The sequence below is a fragment of the Salvelinus sp. IW2-2015 genome, linkage group LG11, assembly GCF_002910315.2.
Source record: "Salvelinus sp. IW2-2015 linkage group LG11, ASM291031v2, whole genome shotgun sequence".
Taxonomy (NCBI): domain Eukaryota; kingdom Metazoa; phylum Chordata; class Actinopteri; order Salmoniformes; family Salmonidae; genus Salvelinus; species Salvelinus sp. IW2-2015.
This window is the reverse complement of record NC_036851.1, coordinates 7,137,773-7,160,317: the sequence shown is the minus strand read 5'-3', so window position 1 is coordinate 7,160,317 and position 22,545 is coordinate 7,137,773. Positions and strand designations below refer to the sequence as shown.

The window sequence follows — 22,545 nt, the reverse complement described above, 5'->3', positions numbered from 1 at the left end:
AATCTGCACGCAGACATTTAGTGTGAAATTTATGCAACGGCCCCAGGGCACCCAAAGGTCACCGATATTTAATTACCGTTCTGCTTCTGCTTACTCAACCAAGTACAAAGAAACTCATTGGCCATCGCTCGCCCAATATTTATATATTCCTAATTCCATTCCTTACTTTAGATTTGTGTGTATTGTTGGGAAATTGTTAGATATTTCTGTTAGATATTACTGCACTGTTAGTGCTAGAAACACAAGCATTTCCCTACACTCGCAATAACATCTGCCAAACACGTGTATGTGACAAATAAAATTTGATTTCATTTGAAAATTGTACCATTCTAGTGTGACAGCTAGTCATAGTGAAATGTAGTGACACCTTGAGGCCGGTGTCGTTGCGCTGCTGGTGCAGTGCATCCGGGGGGGGGGGTTACTGTCACGGATCCCTCCAGAACTTTCATTACGCACACCTGTCCCCTATTCCCACTGATTAGTACTTGTATAAGTGTACCCGTTGGTTTCCATTGGGCAGGCCATTATTGTTACTATGTCCGTTGGTGTGTGTGAGTACCTGTGCTGTGTGTTTTGGCTTTTGTGCCATTGTGGATTGCGCAGATAATTATGGGTCTCGTCCCGTGTGTTAATCATTGTGCGCTTGTGTTATTTATTCGATGTACTCCTCGCTCTTTTGTTTTGGGTCTCTACCCTGTGTTTTGTTACGTGTTTGTTTGGTCTTCGTCCCCGTGCCGTGTATTTGGGCTAAATATTAGCCCCTATTACGCATTCCTGTATCTGTCTCCCAAATAATTTATGCCAGCATCACAGGAACATGATGAACCTACAGTAAGGTAAAACCCATTACCTTATTGCTGCAATATTGTAAAGCCTCTACTTTGGGTTCTAGAAAAGCACTTTGTATATGCATATGTAATGTATTATGATTTATTATTACCTAAATATGATAATATAATAACATAATATACCTTTTGGCATAATTTACCTTACACTTATAATCACATCTGCTGTTGGTTAAGCACCTGGTTGTGGTGTACGGAAATGCCTAATGTGTTAGGACACAGCAATTGATCTTTTACTGATTTTCTGCTCCCTTGTTTCCTCTCCACACATTAAACCTAGTTTATGGATTCTAACTCCTGCGGTTTCTAGTTCCCTGCACTGTCATACAAAGATATCCAGATGTTACAATGGATGGTCAGGAAACAAATGCAGATTGTAGAATTTACACAGCTTGTAGCAGTTGAAAGTTCAATATAAAATGTCGTACCTCGATAAGTGTTGTCGCTATGCACTAGTGACATATTGCTAAATMAACGTTAGACAGACTGACAGGTAGCATTTGTAAACAGGCAGCCGTGTGCAATGTGGTCGGTTTTTGTTACCGCCTACCTGAACGCAGAAACACACCCACATGCCTTGGGAAAAAGCCTCAAGAGAGAGCGTTATGTTTTGGGGTTTTAGGGAGTTTGTCAATGGAGTTGGTAAGAGACCATTTAAGTGATAATGCCAGAGAAGCCGGTGTTTGTAGGATATATTGGCACGGGTGTTGTTCGTCTCGGGCCAGCAAACCGTGCAAATATACCCTCCAAACACTGGCTTCGAGGGCATTAATCACTTTAATATAACGGGTTACCAACATATTTAAATAATGATTTACATATTTTCATAAAATATATATATTTTGATGAATTTATTCAAACTATTTCATCCTTCCACGAGATATAGTCCCAACATAAATATAGGGTTGCTACCCAAGCCGGCTGGTCGTTCGTTCTATTGGTTCGGTTGCCAGAGACGCGACCCAGTCGTTCAGTCTTTTTGTTCTGTATCTATGGATGTGATCCAGTCGTTCGTTCTAAATGTACCATTACCATACTGGCTGGCAATGTTCTTATCCCTTGCTAGCTAGCCAAATACGGCTAACTTAGTCACATCAAACAGTGCAGCCAGAATAACAGCAGAGTAGCTGCATTTGCATTTGTTTAAGCTGTTTTCTAGTGACATTTATTTGGATACATCCAGAACAATGAGCTAATGAGGTGCGATTTCGCCTGGCATAGAAAATGTGCTTTCTCGTCAGGACACTGTTGTTCAGAGGAGCTAGCCAACAACACAGCTAACACAATCATTTCAAAATGAAGCTGAAAAGACTGCAAACTAGCTGCATTTCGTTTTGTTATACCTGTTTACTATTGACATTTCTGTATATATCCATAAAAATTATGCCAGCTGATTCATGATTAAGACTGGCTAAGAAAAGCTGTCTGCCTGTCTGTCTSGTCCCGACWCCCGACACGTTCATTACTATGGGACAGCTGGAGAWRGAATTTCAATATTGAAACAATGTTACAAATGTTGGAGAGACAGACAGCAAGGTTTATACAAATCTCCTCTGTTGAAAACTAAATGTTAGTCTAAAAGAAATGTGAGATAATGTCTAGCTGCTTTTTATAGTGGAGATCAAGTTTATAAAATGCCTGGCTGGGCTGATGAGACAGTGGATTGCACAGTGAGATGGAACAGATAAATAGGCATTTCAACATCATAGCTTTAGCCGGTGGTAACTTGTGGAATAGACACCGGGTGTAATGCGGTTTTAATCAACCAGCATCCAGGATTAAACCCACCCATTGTATAATGACAGATTGTGTAATGCATTGCAATGTTTGTCAATAAGCACACCTCTAAATCTGAATTCCTTGATGACTGTGAGGGAAGAACTATGACCAAATGTAAAGTGGGTGTAGGTGCAAGTTTAGAGCAAGCCTCACCCCTCCTAACAATAATTTGTATTCTTTTGTCATGGAGAGGAGAGAATAACATTTCAGTATTATAGCTAATCTCATGCTATTTTACCATAACAGGCATTTGATTTTCATTATTATTGTGTTTAATGGCATTGAGTTTTACATTCTAAGATTAGATTCTAAAATTAGATTATATATTTGAAGAATCTCCAAACTTCTTTTTGTATTGTTTTATAGCACTAGTAAATACTCCAGGGCTAATTTCGTTAGGATGTTGGCATGTTTTTCTAGATTTAGAACATAAACCAACATTTATAAATCAAACATTATCCCTTAGCTCTAGCACAGCAAATACTTAAATTGTTTAAGCATCCATGTAGAATAGTGATTTAAATATATTTTGGGAATATTGACAAAAAAAAATGTACTCCATCAGTAACCAGGTTTCCATCCAACCTTTTTATGTGAGCAAAGTACATGTCGTATGTACTGATGGAAATAGAACATTTTTCGGTAAACTTTCCAAATGTCGACAAAACGAAATACGTTAGACCAGGTGTAACGACGTTCCTCCTCCTCTTCATCCGAAGAGGAGGAGCAGGGATTGAACCAAAATGCAGCTTCTTGAGTTGACATGATTTATTTAAAGAAAAGACGAAAACACGAACTTCACTATAAACTAACAAAACAACAAACGGAGTAGACAGACCTGGACGACGAACTTACATGAAACATGAAGAACTCACGAACAGGAAAATGACTACACAAAATGACGAACGAACGAAACAGTCCCGTATGGTGCAACATAGACACAGACACAGGAGACAACCACCCACAAACAAACAATGTGACCCCACCTACCTTAATATGATTCTCAATCAGAGGAGATGAAAACCACCTGCCTCTAATTGAGAACCATATTAGGTACCCAAACCAACATAGAAACAGAAAACATAGACTGCCCACCCAAACTCACGTCCTGACCAGCTAACACATACAAAAACTAACAGAAAACAGGTCAGGAACGTGACACCAGGTGGGATCTTTTCGTGTTCGGTAAAATGAATTATGTGAGAAAAGTCAGCAGACACACTTTTATGTGGAAATATTAATATCATATCGAAGTCAACTTGGAGTGTGGCCCTATCACTATGACTCTTCGGGAAAGCATGACATTTTATTCGGCTACAGATGAAATAAATGATGATGAACTTCACAGGGTGGTGAAAGTGCAAGGTGATGAGCTATATGCTTCATTCCAATAAATACTGAGGGTCTTATTCTGATGACATGATAATCGATGCTTGACTACCGTTTGACAAATAAAAATAATCGCATCATGTACGCTACATGTACGCTTTAGCCAACAGCGCATAGATACAGTATTTTCTCTGTGTTGGCTAGAGTGCAGATGCCAATACTGGAGTGGGCACACTCGCTATCGTATATAACACATAATGTTTTGGTGAGAATACCATCAGTAGAGTTGAAAATGCGATGGAAACCCATTTAACTTCWATTTTTTATTCGGGAACTTGGGAATTTAACCACAAAATGTATTTTTATGTGCACTATGTCATCGTGCACAGACTTGTATCTGCACCAAGTCAATTTGATGGAAACACATCGCTGGTGGGAAAATGCGCATAATTGTTTTTATGTTGATTTTTTTATATTCTCATGAAAATCTGTCCCAATTGGATGGAAACCTAGCTACTGACGGAGTTGTCAWCAGATACTCAAAACATACATATTTTTGCCCTCTAAGAATACGTTTGAAACAAACATTTGTAAAATATGGAAAATGGTTCATTTGAAAATCCCCAATAAGACAGGACCATTCTATCAGATCTTTCAGCACTCTGACGGTGTTGACGTTAGACAAAAATCTGATGGAGTTTCACTGTTTTTAGTACCAATGGAATTACAGGTGTGGAGTAGTTCATCATACACTAAGGCTGATGTGATTGACTTTAACACTTAACCAAAACAATATCTTTGTGCTTTTGTAACCGATGTGAAGCCCGGGTATGGGCGAGGGGACAGACGTAAAGTTAAACTGTTACATTGATGCTGTTGACCCGGATCACTGGTTTCTGCGGAAAGGAGTAGCTCGAAAGGGGGGTGAGTGTAACCGATGTGAAATGGCTAGCTAGTTAGCGGTGGTGCGCGCTAATAGCGTTTCAATCGGTGACGTCACTCGCTTTGAGACCTTGAAGTAGTGGTTCCCCTTGCTCWGCAAGAGCCGCGGCTTTTGTGGAGCGATGGGTAACGATGCTTCGCGGGTGACTGTTGTTGATGTGTGCAGAGGGTCCCTGGTTCGCACCCGGGTCGGGTCGAGGGGACGGACTAAAGTTATACTGTTACACTTTTTCAGTCACATATTGATTAAAAGAGGAGGAAAGAACAGGGAGCTGCTGTTAGGCAGTTGTGTAAGATGGAGGTGACAGGGCACTTGACATCTTAAGCTTCTCTAACAACAAAAAAGATGGAGTTATAAAGAGTAGTGAAACAGACAGCATCATGCTCTTGCTCAGAATTTCTGAGCACAAGGAAGGGTTTCTCAAAATACTCTTTTGCCTCGTTCTACTAATAAACATGACAAACCAACTTTAGAGCTTATTGTAGTCACAAATTATTCAAAACCCACTTGAGGCCATAAATGGACCATCAATTATTACCGACTTATAGTATTAATTACTATATTGAGYCCACATTCCTACTATGCAACTGATTTATCTCTCTGGACAGTTTTATTGTGCACTTGATATTCAGTAAATCCCCTGGTAGCCGAAGATATACATTGCCTTCAGAAAGTATTCACACCCCTTGATTTTTTRCCCCACGTGTTGTGTTACAGCCTGAATTTAAAATGGATGAAATTGAGATTTTGTATCACTGGCCTACACACAATACACCTTAATGTCAAAGTGGAATCATGTTTTTAGACATTTTTACAAATTAATTAAAAATGAAAAGCTAAAATGTCTTGAGTCAATAAGTATTCAACCCATTTGTTATGGCAAGCCTAAATAAGTGAGGTTTTCCAATGTCTCGCAAAGAGATAAATATGMCCCCTATTAGAAGTTGGGAAAAATGTAAAAAGCAGACATTGAATATCCCTTTGAGCATGATGAAGTTATTAATTACACTTTGGATGGTGTATCAATACACCCAATGACTAGAAAGATACGGTCCTACCTAACTCAGTTGCCAGAGACGAAGGAAAACACTCAGGGATTTCACCATGAGGCAAATGGTGACATTAAATGGCTGTGATAGATGACAGAGTGAAAACAAGGAAGCCTGTGCAGAATAATAAGTATTCCAAAACATGCATCCTATTTGCAAAAAGGCACTAAAGTAAAACTGCTAAATATGTGGCAAAGAAATTAACTTTATGTCCTGAATACAAAACGTTATGTTTTGGGGCAAATCCAACATAACACATCACTAAGCACCATTCTTCATATTTTTTAACATGGTGGTGGTTGCATCATGGTATGCTTTTCATCCGCAAGGAGTATAGATTTCTTCTGAATAAAAAAAAACAGAATAGAGCAAAGCACAGGCAAAATCCTAGAGTAAAACCTGGTTCAGTCTGTTTTCCAACATAAACTGGGAGACAGATTCACCTTTTAGCAGGACAATAACCTAAAACACAAGGCCAAATATACACTGGAGTTGTTTACTAAGACGACATTGAATGTTCCTGAGTGGCCTAGTTACAGTTTTGACTTGAAAATATATGGCAAGACTTGAAAATGGCGGTCTAGCAATGATCAACAGAACTTTAATACTTTTTTTTAAAGAATAATGTGCAAATATTGTACAATCCAGGTGTATAAAGCTCTTAAAGGCTTCATCATTGTACGCTTGTGTTATTTATTCGAGGTACTCCTCGCTCTTTTGTTTTGGGTTTCTACCCTGTGTTTTGTTACGTGTTTGTTTGGTCTTCGTCCCTGTGCCTTTACACGGCACTGTAATTTGGCTTAATAAAAAACCCTATTAAGCATTCCTGCGCCTGTCTCCCGAATCATTTATACCAGCGTGATAGAATAATGGACCATTAAGGGAGACAGCGGGAATGGCCCGTCCGACGACGCTGCGACTGGTCCGTCCGGCGCCGCCGCAACGGGTCCGTCCGACGACGCAACTTCAGCAGCCACAACTGGCCCGTCCAACGCCGCCACAACTGGCCCGTCCAACGCCGCCACAACTGGCCGTCCAACGCCGCCACAACTGGCCCGTCCAACGCCGCCACAACTGGCCCGTCCAACGCCGCCACAACAACTGGCCCGTCCAACGCCGCCACAACTGGCCCGTCCAACGCCGCCACAAACTGGCCCGTCCAACGCCGCCACAACTGGTCCGTCCAACGCCACGCTACAGGTCCGTCCGACGCCACCACAACTTTGGCAGCGGCAACTGGCCCGTCCGACAACAACGCAACTTCGGCAGCTGCATCAGGTCCTGATCAACCCGCACTGCGTTCCTGTGATCGTCCTTGAGGCCGGTATCGTTGCACTGCTGGTGCAGTGCATCAGGGGGGTGGGGGGGGTACTGTCACGGATACCTCCGGAACTTTCATTATGCACACCTGTCCCCTATTCCCACTGATTAGTACTTGTATAAGTGTGCCCATTGGTTTCCATTGGGCAGTCCATTATTGTTACTATGTCCGTTGGTGCGTGTGAGTACCTGTGCTGTGTGTTTAGCCTTTCGTGCCATTGTGGATTGTGCAGAATGGCGGTCTAGCAATGACCAGCAACCAACTTGACTAATTTTAAGAATAATGTGCAAATATTGTACAATCCAGGTGTATAAAGCTCTTAAAGACTTACCCAGAAATGCTGCCAAATGTGATTCTAACATGTATTAACTCATGGGTGTGAATACTTATGTAATTAGATATTTCTGTATTTCATTCTAAATAAATTTGCAACAATTTCTAAAAACATGTTTCCAATTCATCATTATGGCATATTGTGTGTAGATTGGTTGATCATTTATTTATAATTTATTTATGATTAATCCTATTTGAATTCAGGCTGTAACAAAAAATGTGGAATAAGTCAAAGGGTTATGAATACTTTCTGAAGGCCCTGTACGTACCATATCAAACATCAAGAGTTGAATTCTGTGAAACACTCCTATTTCCACCATCTAAGGGGAATTTAAATGCAGAAGGGAATTGACATGTAAAAGGAGCCATAATGCATATATCAAGTTAGGATATACTACATGACCAAGAGTATGCGGACACCTGCTCGTCGAACATCTCATTCCAAAATCAAGGGCATTAATATGGAGTTGGTACCCTCTTTGCTGCTACAACAGCCCCCACTCTTCTGGGAAGGCTTTCTACTAGATGTTGGAACATTTATGTGGGGACTTGCTTCCATTCACCCACAAGAGCATTAGTGAGGTCGGGCACTGATGTTGGGCAATTAGGCCTGACCCGTACCTGTTTCCTCCAGCATCTCCACAAAGTCCTTTGCTGTTGTTCTGGGATTGATTTGCACCTTTCGCACCAAAGTACGTTCATCTCTAGGAGACAGAACACATCTACTTCCTGAGCGGTATGACGGCTGCGTGGTCCCATGGTGTTTATACTTGTGTACTATTGTTTATACAGATGAACGTGGTACCTTCAGGCATTTTGGAAATTGCTCCAAATGATGAACCAGACTTGTGGAGGTCTGCAAAAAAAATTGAGGTCTTGGCTGATTTCTTTTGATTTTCCCATGATGTCAAGCAAAGAGGCACTGGGTTTGATGGTACGCCTTAAAATACATCCACAGGTACACCTCCAATTGACTTAAATGATGTCAATTATCAGAAGCTTATCTATCAGAAGCCTCTAAAGCCATGACATCATCTTCTGGAATTTTCCAAGCTGTTTAAAGGCACAGTCAAAATAGTATATGTGAACTTCTGACCCCCTGGATTTGTGATACAGTGAATTATAAGTGAAATAATCTGTCTGTAAACAATTGTTGGAAAAATTACTTGTGTCATGCACAAAGTAGATGTCCTAACAGACTTGCCAAAACTATAGTTTCTTAACAAGAATTTTGTGGAGTGGTTGAAAAYTTAGTTTTAATGACTCCAACCTAAGTGTATGTTAACTTCCGACTTCAACTGTATATAGCGTATATTCCATATCTGAAGGTAGATTCACACATATTCAAATGTTTTTGAGAAACACTACTGTATTATCCTTGATCTGTTAATGTATTTGTGCAAGTTGTTGTTTTGGGTGGAATTTATATGGATTTTACACGTACAGAAGACAAAACCCAGGGAAAATAGGTCAGTTGTACCACTAGGGGCCATCTTCTATTGAGTCATCTTCAGATCATATGGCAAGAGGAATGATGAATGAACAGAAGGAAACCACAGAGAACCCACTCACCGTCCTCTCGAGCCTTATGTATGAAGGCATCCACACCGCTCTCTCCATAGTTCCCCTCGGACGCCACGGTGGAGACAAAGTTCCAGTGCATGGCCTTGACGATATCCACCATGGCCTGTGCCTGGTAGGTGTCTGGGGGCACCACGCGCGAGAAAAAGTCGTAACGTGTGTTGTCGCTCAGCTCCGGTGCCGTGGAGGCATAACTCACCTGGGGGATCTGAGGAGAGAGGGGAGAGAGGGAAGAAGGGATGAGTTAAGATGGAGAAGAGGCAAAGACATCATAGCAGGAAGGGGTGGGGACAGAGGGAGAGCTCATCAGCAATCAGTCTTAGGGGACATGAAACATTATTTCATCCTGCCAGCTTGGCTGGCTTGTACCGTGCACCGCAGGGTGTCTCCTTTAGACCGCAGGGGTCTCCTTTAGACAACTGGGGGGGGGGGGGGAGTACTCAGCGAGAAGATGAGCGTGTCAGGCTTCTGCACGGGGATCGGCAACCCGCACACAAGCAGGGGGATGAAGCCAATGGCAATAACACTGTATGAGAGGCTTTTCATATACATGCTCATTCATTCAGTGCAGATTTTCTGGTCCTGAGTAGTCATATCCATTCATTTATTCATTCATCTAACATTTTGTAGTACTTTGTTTTCACTGTTTATTTACAGCTGACTGTAAGGTATCCTATGAGTTTCGGATGCATCTAAAAATGTGCTCATGAAAATATCTCAATGTGTCCTATATTGATATACAGTGCAACTGGCAGAGCTGTTTTTCTGGGTGTGATAAAGTGTGTCCAGTGATTGATGACTTATCGTGCTATTTTTGTGGTTGTGACACTAGGGGAAGGGAACCCGGATACTAAAAACAGCTCTGATTTCCCGCTGGATCCAGCTTTCCATCTCATCCACAGCTAGGTGGTTCATTATCATGGGCAGCAAGCTCAGAGGCACACTCAATCTGACCCATTACCATCCCTCTGCCAAGTTAACACCCACCACAGACCCATATCAAACCTATCTGGGCAGCCATTGGACTGAGTCACCGACTCAGTATTGTGTCTCCCTATCTGTTGGCACCACGTCCTTTCGGGATCCTCATCATGTTTTACCAATGTTGAGTGGAAGATGAATTCCAAGACGACTAGCATTGTTAGTTCAGTGGCCTTGTCGTCAGTGTCCGTCCTGAGATTAGAAGGTTTGGGGTTTCGATCCCCGGTCGAGTCATACCAAAGACTCTATAAAGTCCTGGCACATTCCTCACGCGCTGCAGAAACAGCGCGTYAGGGTGCCCTATGGGCCATTCTGGAAACACAATTACCGGTGATTTTCATCAAATCACTGTTATTAGAGTTCTATAAATAACAACATTTCATTTCAATCATCATTTTTTTGACACACATTTCCCTACCGCACTTTATAAAAACAARGAGACAATTTGTTATGACACCAGTTCAGCACTAATTACACCCTTTAATAAAAGCCTGACACATGCAATCGGTGCATCGGACAACACTGAGCTGTAATTTAGCTATGGCCCTGGTCAGTGGATGTTACTGTTCTTTATCTGTATGCAGCAGCACATGAAAATGCACAAATACATATCAGCATTTGGATAACCCTTTAAATCTATGCTCAGATAAAGTAAGATGTCATACGGGTGGGTAAAAAGCTACTGCACAGTGCAGTGAAGAAAACGTACTCCTCTTTTTTTCCCTCTCTCTTTATTTGCCTGTTTGGTAGCCTGTAGTGCAGTAGCTACAGTAGGTCGATGGTGTTGGCCATCACACACCACAGCCAGTCCTGTTTGAAAAGTATCCAAAGAGACCGATTAGAGGGCAGAGTCCCTGAAGTGCTCCAGCACGAACCAAAAAATGCTTTGGCCCTATTTCTCTGTTGTAGTAGTGGTCTTGCAATGAAGTACGCAATAAGAGACCTGTGTTGCCCACAGTACTGTACTGGATGTGGGTAGAGTCAGGAAGTAGAGTTGATAGTTGAAACACTTCACTGCTACTGTAGGTAGTAGTTAGCATCAATAAAGGGTTCACCAAAAAACAAGGGAAAGGGAAATGTTTCACACTAGATAGTTGAATTATGCCTTTACCCAGTACATACTAATTGTATGAGCAGATACAGAATTGCTACWTAGGGTGCCAGCAGTATTCTCAGCTGAATTGTATGGCGTCTGTAGGGTGCCGAGTAGAGTTAGTTCCAGGCCTAAGAACAGGGATCCATTTTAAATGTTTCTAATGCTTTGTTGGTTGCTATTAACCTCGCGCTAGGCGGTTGACTGCCTGTGATGTTGTTGTAATTAAAGGAGGACAGCTAATTAGTGAATGAAACAGCTTTTCTTCCACAGACCGGAGGAAGCCAATGTCCTGATCGGCAGCACAAGCCTACTGTTTGTTACTTACTATTATGTCTTACCAACATACAGTATAGTAAAGCAAGAAAGCTAATGGTCACAAATTATTAAACCAGCGAAATTAGATAAGAGTAATTCATGTTCTAAGAAATCTCTCTAAGAAATGCATTTGTATCCATAGAATCCACATATAATTGTTATAGAGTACACCTACAAAATTAAGGCACAGCAGGTTTAATACACTTAAAATGTCTGTTAATGGCAGTGAGATTGCCTTGCAGGGACTGTGATTGGAAACTATACATTCTAAAAACATTTAACAAGACTAGGTCAACGACATAGACATAACATTGAACATTTAAATGTAACCATTAAAAGCACTTAGCTACTTCAAATTCTCTATTCAGGAATATCTCATTTGAGATGCTGAAAACATTTGAAAGTGTTGTAATCCCTCCCAAATAAGCCAAGATGTGTCTGTATAGGCCAAGTAGGTATTGAGTTGATGGGGTCTTCGGTGTTAAAAACTGGCAACAGATTTGAAAGGGTGATTATTGTGTATTACTATTGTTAACCATATTTTCCTTTGGATGCCATTCCTGCTAAGTTCTCGCACTCTGAAGCATTAGACCAGGGTTCGTCAACTACAGTAAGTTTGGCCTTGGGTCAAATTTTTTCTGAGCTAATAGTTGGTGAGCCAGAACATAATTAGTATATAATATTAGCACAATTAATTGGCCTACACAACAAATTAAACAAAATGTTTAACACATCTGATTAGTACTCAGTGATAATAACAATCATTTCGATCTGATTATGCTCATAAATTCAACATGTCTCTATTCAGTTATTATTTTTGTCTATTTCTCTGTGCATTGATTGGTGGGGAAAAACAGGTCTATGTAGCCTACTGTTGGCTACACTATTGTTTTTAACATCAACATTATTTCAGAATAATTAGCTTGATAGCAAGAGAAAATGTCGCTCTCAAAAAGCATCAAAACAAAGGTGGGTAATGAAAATCGAAGTTTCAGGGAAGAATGTACAGAGAGGTATGTGTTCATATTACCTTATTTTCCCAATGCCAAGCCAGTGGGTCTTATTTGCAATGAAAATGTTGCCGTTTGCAAATAATTAAATCTCAGACTTCATTGTGAACCGAAGCATGGGAACTTTCAAAATGACTTTCCCGCCACAGACAGATGCCCGACGCAGAAACATTGAAGTGTTACACACACAGCTTTTCGGGCTGACAAATTCTATCACTTAAACGAGTTAAATCTGCAGTTACAAGGAAGAGGAAAAAAAGTTGTGGACATGGTGGAGAAACTTGAGGCCCTTTACTAGGAAGCTTGAGTTGCTCAATTTGGACTTGTCATCTGGAAGGCTACTGCACTTCAGCACACTGAAGAACGACAGGCAGAGGGACCAGGCAACTTCTCCACATGATTTGAAGACTACAGCATGCCCAAGGATATCGTTGCGTTAGTACGTGATCCTCTCACAGTCCGCCCAGGTGGAAGATTCTCCTCCCTTGCTAAGAAAACTCCCTTGCTACCCTCGCGTGATGAGGCCGCAATTCAAACGGAGTTGATTGAATTCCAGACATCAAGCCATCTCAGGGATGCACTAAGGAGTGCCAAGTCCTTATGTGAGGAATAAAGTACAATGAACAAACTTGTATTTTAGGTGGTTAAAAATGAATGACTTACACCTGCGAGTCCTCATTTTCCTCTATGAACGCAGTATAGCTTCACGACAGGAACTGGCTTTCACATACGTCAATTGAGGACTGCTTGTGCATCAATATCACATCCATCTCACCGGACATCCACAAGATTGTGTCCGAGGGGAAATGCAACTTTTCCCATTGAGTAAGTAACTTAGTGGCCTATATGACTAATTATTAAATACTAATATTATTGTGAGTGCTTATCCAGGGATATTTAGGTCTTAAGCTGACAGTATTTTCTGTTTGTTCTGTCGTTACTGTAACGGCAGTCTAAGTCGTCCTCCTCATCGGACGAGGAGAGGCGAGAAGGATCGGAGGACCAATGTACAGCGTGGTAAGTTRCCATGATTTAATGAACATGAAAACAATATACAATTACAAAATAACAAAACAAACTAACCGTCACAGTCCCGTGTGGCACAAACACTGACACAGGAAACAACCACCCACAAAATCAACACAAAACAAGCCACCTATATATGATTCTCAATCAGGGACAACGATTGACAGCTGCCTCTGAGAACAATATTAGGCTGAACACAGAAAGAGACAAACTAGACACACAACATAGAATGCCCACCCAGCTCACGTCCTGAKCAACACTAAAACAAGCAAAACACATAAGCACTATGGTCAGGACGTGACAGTACCCCCCTCCTGAGGTGCGGACTCCGAACGCACCCCTAAAACTCTTTTTTCTTTAAATTATTGTTTTATGTAGGATGCTACCGTTTTGGCCAGTTGCAATTGTAAATAGGCCTAATAAAAAAAAATGCTTATATTAGGACATATTTTTTTATTGTGAAAGATGCTGTTAAGCCTCATAGCCTACCTCAGCCAGTTAGTTATTTTATTTTATATAGGCCTAGGCTCGGAAGAAAGACTCAGTTAAGCTCTCTTGTTATTTGTAAAGTCAAATTAAAGTGAATAACTGTTGAATGAATTACTCAACTGGTATATGTTTTCTCAATATGTTTCAGTGCAACACTTGCATAACAGGTTAGATATATTTTCAGCACCAGGCGCTGCTCACCTCCTATTGATTGCGCTGCGGTTGCAGCTTTATGTCTAAGCACCACAAAATGGTCTGCTGCCTGCTTTATTAGTTGACTGTCTCCTGCATTCTCTCTCCTCATGAATGAGGTTAAAATGTAACTTTTGCATTATTTAGGTAAGGGTTACTTCCTTCTTGGGAAATTGCATGTTGGAGTTTTTGCATCTCGGGTCTGAGATTTTTTATTATTAGATATATTTTGTTTTTGAATAAAATATTCATAATTCATTTGGGGGGCCAAATAATATTGCTGGCGGGCCATATCTGGCTCGCGGGCCGCGAGTTGGGGAACCCTGCATTAGACTGTCTTATGTTGGTAGAATCCAAATTGTAATTGAATACTTGAGATAAGGAGTTAAGAACTGTAAGCACAATTAGCAAGTCAAGAACTTGAAATTCACGTCTGCATTTTATCACGCYCTTTTTGAAATATTAATGAGGTTGGGTAAAAAGTGATCACACTTAGTTAAAGCTGAAAGACAGTTATTGAGTGACTAAACCATCATGTGTTTTTTTTTACTCTGTTTTTATCAACCTGGCTAAGCTCTCCGACGTCACTTCACACACAAAGTGTGAAAGCGAACATATGCAGAGCTGATACACATTTACTTCCGAGCGTTATTATTACTGTGACTGCACAGCCACTAAATAACACCTCCAGAAATAGCAGGATCTCTGTAAGAAGAAGAATTTCAGCCCTATTAATCTGTTACTGAAAACATGACCATTTATGGGACACAAAAAACCATGCATCAATAACCAGTGTGAATTAGGTTCTTTAAATAAACGGTATTCATTGCATGCTGTTATTGGAGAATCCGTGCAATGTGTTTGCTGAGTGATTATTTCCTATCCCTCCTGTTGTACTACATATGTTAGAGAACTGCTCATCAGCAGAGACAAAACTCACTTTGTCAATTAATGACTAGTAAATCACCCTCCCAATAATGATCCCGAAAAACGTGTTTAACACTAATGTTTATTAGCTAATACAAAGAGCAATTACCTTGCAAGGCCTCTCCCCTGTGCTTTGTTTTTGTTGAATTACACTGAAATTACAAGGCAATCTTGACACATAATTGGAATTAATTGTCACTAATTATTTTTTCTACAATAATACAGATTAGACTACAGACTAAAGCACATATTTGGGGAGAGGGCTTTAGCTATTCCATCGGGACCTTCTCTGGTTATCAAACTCATGTCCCATTCTCAAATGTCTAATTTACAATTCAAATATTGCCCTATGAAATAAAGACATTTAATTATAAAATGTGTAAATGTCCTTAGATTAAATGAGATGCAAACAGAGTCATCCAAACCTTAAGTAGGCATGCACTTATTGTGCAGCATCATTCTAAATGTGATGCGTTCACATTTACCCATTAGTCTGAAAATCCCCTTTTATGTGGCATCCAGTGGAGGTGAGGGGCAGCTGGACTGAGATGGCCAATTAACCATTTCTTTGTGGATTTTGATGTTTGCTCGGGGTTATTGTCTTGATGGCACGTCCACTTGCAACCAAGTTTCACACTCCCGTCAGAAGCAACCAGGTTTTTGGCTAAAATGAGAGGAATACCTATGTGAGAATGCAGTTCCTTGACTACAGCTCAGTGTTCAACACCATCGTCCACTCCAAGCTTGCCACCAAGCTTAGGAGCCTGGGACTGAACATCTCCCTCTGTAACTGGATCCTCGACTTCCTGATGGGTCGACCCCGTGGGGGAACTGCAGGGGTATGTGCTTAGTCCACTCTTGTACTCCCTGTACACTCTTCAAATTTGCTGACGACACGGCGGTGGTAGGCCTGATCACCGACGACGATGAGACAGCTTACAGAGAGGAGGTCCGTGACCTGGCAGTGTTGTGCCAGAACACCAACCTCTCCCTCAACATCATCATCTGTCATCCAGGACCTCTAAATCAGGCGGTGTGAAAGGAAAGCCCGGAAAATCGTTAGACTTCAGCCACCCATGCCATAGATTGTTCTCTCTGCGGCACGGGTACATTAAGTCTAACACCAACAGCCTCCTGAACAGCTGAACAAAAATATAAACGCAACATGCAACAATTTCAAAGATTTTACATATGGAAATCAGTAAATTTTAATTAAATTAATTAGGCCCACGATGAAATCCCTGATTGGTTTCCTTCTTCTCCGGCAACTGAGTTAGGAAAAATGCCTGTATCTTTGTAGAGACTGGGTGTATTGATACACCATCCAAAGTATATTTAATAACTTCACCATGCTCAAAGYGATATTCAATGTCTGCTTTTTTAATTTAACCATCTACCAATGGGGCCCTTCTTTGTGAGGCACTGCAAAAACTCTGTGGTCTTTATGGTTGAATCTGTGTTTGAATTTCACTTCTCGACTGAGTGATCTTACAGATAATTGTATGTGTGGGGTACAGAGATGAGGTAGTCATTCAAAGATCATGTTAAACTGTCACATCTACTCCTGCCACTCCCTCTAGTGCTCACCCGATGTCTCCTTGACCTGCCYCCACTCCCCCAGTTCTCTCTCCGTCTCTGTGTGTGTGTGTGTGTGGGCAGAGACAGGTGTTCTGGAGTCAGAGCAGATCCCCACCAGCTGCAACCTGTTCCATAACCAATACCTCTACAAATACTCAGTCCTGCCGCTTCCACGCTGCCAGATCGTAATCTCTGCTCAGTCAGTCTACGTTTCTAGCCGTTTGTTCCTGTTAAGATCCTGTTGTGCCTGACGCTGTTTTCCTCTCCGCTACAATTCTGCCGCTCTGACTCTGGTCCCTGTCTCCAGTCCTACGTCTCGTCATTCCTGCTACTCTGTCCTGGATCCCCCACTCTACGGCCCCCTATGATTCCCCTCCGGACTTGCTCACCCTGTCCTAACACCTCTCGCTCCAGCCTCAGCCTCAGKACCTGGTTTTCTGCAACCCACCTGAGCTTCCCCTGGCCTGCACTCAATGTTCCCCCTGTGTTTCAATAAATACCTTGGTTACCTCATCCCTGTCTCCTCGTCTGAGTCTGCTCTTGGGTTCACCTGTTCCGCTCCGCGTGACATAAACATTATTATTGCACACAGAGTGAGCCCCTACAACTTATTATGTGACCTGTTAAGCTAATATTTACTCCTGAGCTTATTTAGGCTTTCCATGACAAAGGGGTTGAATACTTACCGACTCAAGGCATTATAGCTTTTCATTTTTAATTCATTTGTAAAGATTTCTAAGAACATATTTCCACTTTGACATTGTGGTATTGTGTGTGTGTGTACACTCTTAGAAAAAAAGGTGCCATCTAGAACCTAAAAGGGTTCTTCGGCTGTCCCCATAGAGAACCCTTTGAAGAACCCTTTTTGGTTCCAGGTAGAACCCAAAAGTGTTCTACCTGAAACCAAAGAGTGCTCTCCTATGTGTACAGTCGGAAAAAAAATTTGAATCCTTTTTTCTAAGAGTGTAGGAGAGTGACACATAATCTCAATTTAAACCAATTTAAATTCAGGCTGTAACACAAAATGTGGGGAAAGTCGAGGAGTGCAAATTCTTTCTGAAGGCACAGTAGACACTCAAGCACACTGACACGCCATCGCAAACACTTCATCATTTCCTCACACACATAATGTGCACATACATTTATACTGACTCTACACACACGCACACCACTCACATACAATTATCATATATGACGCAGCTACTCTGTTTATCATATATCTTTATGCRTAGTCACCTTACCCCTATACATAGCTACCTCTATCACTCCATTATCCCTGCACATTGTAAATATGGTGCTGGAACTGACTGACCCTGTATATAGTATGCTTACTCACCTTCTCATGTTATTTCGTATTTTTATTTGTGTGTTTTTGTTCTACCTTATGTTATTTGTTGTATTGTTATTGATTACTGCATTGCTGGGTTTAGAGCTTGCAAGAAAGGCATTTCACTGTACTTGTGCACGTGACATTACATCTTGGAACTTAAAATGTCCTGGTACTGGGTAAAGTTAATGATGACGTTGACCTTAACAAAGGCCCCAGGACCAGTGGAAGCAAAATAGCTCCATAACATCAAAGACCCACCTCCACATTTTACAGTAGGTATTAGAGCAGGGAATTGCCTGGGACCTCACGATACAATATTATCACAATACTTAAGGGCTGGTACGATATATATTGCAATTCTTACGATTCTATACGTATAGCGATTCAATACTGCGATTTTATTGTGATTTGATTTTCCAAACATATGTCTGCTATATGTCTGCTGCAGAGACAGGAGAGAGCATGCGAAAACGTGTTTCATAAGTCAGCAAAATAAAAGTGCTGAAAACATGTTGGCTCACTAATTAAAAAGAAAATGGAGAACAAGCTATAGGATGAAAAATACCAGAGTTTTGGCGCAGGTACAGCCGACTAGTGCTAGCTACCAACAGTAACAAAACAAAAATATATATATAGTTTATGTATATATTTTTCCCGAAACTTCGCTATAACATTGTCCAAAAATAATATTGCGACATGTAACTGTGTCGATTTCACCCCCCCCCCCATCACAGTAGGTATGGTGTTATTTTCTGCTTATGCATTCTCAGTTCGATGCCAATCCCACCACTGGTGTGCATGGCCAAAGAGCTCTGTTATCATGTCATACAACAAATTTAAAGGCCTGGAGTTTGCTAAAGGGCACATGGATTGGAACCGGTGCTTTGGTCAGATGGCATAAAAATAGAGCTCTTTGGCCACACACACCAGTGGTGGGTTTTGCGTCAAAAGCCCCATATCACATAGCCCCATATGGTGGGGGATATTTGATGTTATGGGGCTATTTTGCTTCCATTGGCCCTCGGGCCCTTGTTAAGTTCAACGACATCATGAACTTTACCCAGTACCAGGACATTTCAGCCAAAAACCTGGTTGTCTCTGCCAGGAAGATGAAACTTGGCCGCAAGTGGATCTTCCAGCAAGACAATAACCCCAAGCGCACATCAAAATTCACAAAGAATTTGCTATTTGGCCACAAAATCAACATTTTTGCAATGGCCATCTCAGTCTCCGGACTTGAACACCATCGAAAACCTATGGTTTGAATTGAAGAGTACAGCGCAGATGAAGGATGCCAAGGATCTGGAAAGATTATGTATGGACGTATGGTCTAAGATCACTCCCAATGTGTTCTCCAATCTCATAAAACATTTTAGAAAAAAGGATCAGTGCCATTTTCCTCACGAGGTGAGATATTGAAAGGTATTGAAAACAGGGGTGTCAATAATTGACCTCTACCTTTTTGAGAGAAAAAAAGATGACTTGTTAAACAAAATCGTTTTCTCTGAGCAATTGTATCAATATAAAGTAATATAGTGTCACGATCAAAGGTGCCAGATCAGCTCGGCACATGGCTGACAGATAGCCAGACCCCCCTCTCTCCCACCAGAGGGGGGAGTTGGGCTGGTTTTATGACTTAACAGCCGGTCGTAAACTTTCTTTCTCTTGCCCCGATGTATCGAGAGGTGAAAATACTTTGTTACACAGAGAGACTTTGCTGCCAAAACTCCAACGTCCAAAATGGGAAATGGTCGGTGTGGATTTAAAGAACAATTCTGTCAAGTGATTATTATTTTGTGATATCATTAAGGATGGTATAACTAAATAACTGTATCTCTGAGGGTGTACACATTCCAGTCAGTAACCATGCCCACATGAGCACAGACATTGTGTCGGCGTGTTGGAACGCCCCTAATACCAGAGTGCTCAAAAGGACTTGTTCACGAAATTTACATGAGACCAAAACATGCCAGGTTGCTGCTGGCATGTAAAGTGGTCCTAGCTGTACCCTGAATAATCAACCAATGAGACCAGAGAACGTGAAGCCGTGGTCCACACGTTGAAATGGTGAGAAACTTTGTAAACCAGACCAAAACATGCACCATCTGCAGCTGTGCGTGTAAAGTAGTCTAGAACGTTTGACCAAAGATGAGAGGGAAGACAGATCCCTCTGAACACTGTGTGGTACACCCAAAGTATCTATGCTAACAGACACTCCAGAACAAAAGAAACCTARTACTAATAAGGACATTGTGACCTCTGGTGAACAACCAGAGACTTACATCAAACCACTTCCCATAGACGTATCGAGTGGTTTCACCAGAGAGACGACAGAGACAGACATCTACATGTAAATATATATTGCATTTCTTTTCCGAATGATCGGTCGTTCATGTGCAAAGTATTCATATTCCCGTGAGCATAGCTCCCAAATGTATGTATGAGAAGTTGACTCTTTGTCTCTCCTTCTCCTTACATACCCCTCCCCTTTCCATTGCGTAATCAAAAGGTTAGTCCACTAAGGACCTGTTTTCATTGTATTATGTATGTAATCAATAACCTATGCTATGTGTGTTTACGTATTCTGTGTGATGATTTAGTTAGTTAGTAAATAATTAATTAAGCCAATTTGTGTATCGCCGATTCATCACTTAGGTTAGGGTTCTTGCAGATATCCAAGGATAATGCGGCGTTGTGCCCCAAATCCCGTGGTGCCCCAAATTGCTAATGAGTTAATTGTTACATGATTAATTTAATAATAGAGTAATAATTAAACATAGTAGGTAATTATTCAATAAATAGCAGTCTTCACATTAATGAAAGTCACATCACAACAACAGTAATTGCCTCATTTGTATGAGCATACAATATAGGTCAGTATTTAGAATTAGGCTGGGGAAATGTTAGCTAAGTTGAGGTGAGTGTTGCTCATGATCATCTTGTCTAGTTGGCTCACTTATTTGAACATTTTGCCATGTTATGTAGTTTAACAAGTGGATTATTTTGCTCTTCACTCGCAGTCAGTAGCCTAGGCCTACTCCCGACCAAAAGCCTGTGACTTCACTGACTCTGATAATCAATCAATGTGATTTTGTTTCACCGAATCTCCGTCTGTAGGCTATAGGCTATTTGTTTGATTGGTTTCTAGTTGTACAAATAAGTGGTGGCGGCAGAGCTAATCTATGTGTTTGGTCATCGATCACTGATCAGAAACATCTAGCATGCAATAATGTAGCCTAAATCAAGAGTAGACTCGATCGCGTATAGGCTCGATCGCGTATAGGCAACTCCAAAAGCCCGCAGAGGTTGTGAAATATTGACACGAGACACATGCTTTTGAAGACAGGATTGCTATTGTTTTCTATTGGTATCATGTTGCAGATAAGACCCTATGCCTGGTCCCTAACAAAGTGGAGTGAGGGTAGGAAGGAGATGAAACGTGGATCAAACAAAACATAGGCTTGGGCTCTGTTTCGAAATAACACTTTTTTATGATATTGGTTCCACACGTTCTTGTGACAAGTTGTGTAGGAAAAATAGGATTTCTTTTATATTCCATTATATTCTTATATTAAAATATATGTCTGTTGACTGTGATCTTGTCTGTTTAATGAACAAAATGACAAACTATTGATTTAATTTGGATGGCGCAGCCATGGCTGCACAGAGCTGTATCATAAGGCCTAATTCAACTCAAAATATGCTATTCTATTACTTAGAAAATACATTTTATTAGTCTTATAATGTTTCTTAGTACCTGCCTAAACAAATTAATAATGGATTACTTTTTGATGGTGTATATGTATAAAAAATAGACGCCAACCCACATCTGCACATCACTACTACCACTTGTCCCCRGGCATACCGGTATAAAAAGCGTATGCAAGAAGGAATGTGGTAAAAATGGGCCTGTTTGTAAGAATGTCAAATAAACATTGTCCAATTACTTTTACAGGCAAAATACCATAAATCATATTACCTTCCTCCACAACTGTAAACCCTTTCACAACTGCTACCCTGCTGACTGTTGTCACGCAAAGCCTGCATTCCACTAGCATTCTAGTATTGCAATGTAAAGTCTGTAGTTTTTCCGCTCCAGTTTCATGTTGATTTAAGGATGTAACGGCAGTCTAAGTCGTCCTCCTCATCGGACGAGGAGAGGCGAGAAGGATCGGAGGACCAATTTGCAGAGTGGTAAGTTTCCATGGTAATTTAATGAACACGAAAACAATACACGATGATACAAAACAATAAACGAACATACCGTAACAGTCCCGTGTGGCGAAACACTAACACAGGAACAAACACCCACAAACCAAACGTGAAACCCCGGCTGCCTAAGTATGATTCTCAATCAGGGACAACGATTGACAGCTGCCTCTGATTGAGAATCATACCAGGCCGAACACAAAATCCCAACA

The 22,545-nt window shown here is 41.1% G+C and overlaps 1 protein-coding gene across 5 annotated transcripts in view; it reads right to left on the bottom strand.

The window, feature by feature from the left end:
- The window catches only part of LOC111969721 (metabotropic glutamate receptor 4), a 239,523-nt gene that overhangs the window by 121,767 nt on the left and 95,211 nt on the right, over positions 1 to 22,545 (bottom strand). For all 5 annotated transcript variants that reach the window (XM_023995928.1, XM_023995929.1, XM_023995930.2 and 2 more), the window contains exon 2: positions 9,172 to 9,388. In XM_023995928.1, the coding sequence (XP_023851696.1) occupies positions 9,172 to 9,388 (217 nt within the window). The remainder of the gene's footprint in view (positions 1 to 9,171; positions 9,389 to 22,545) is intronic.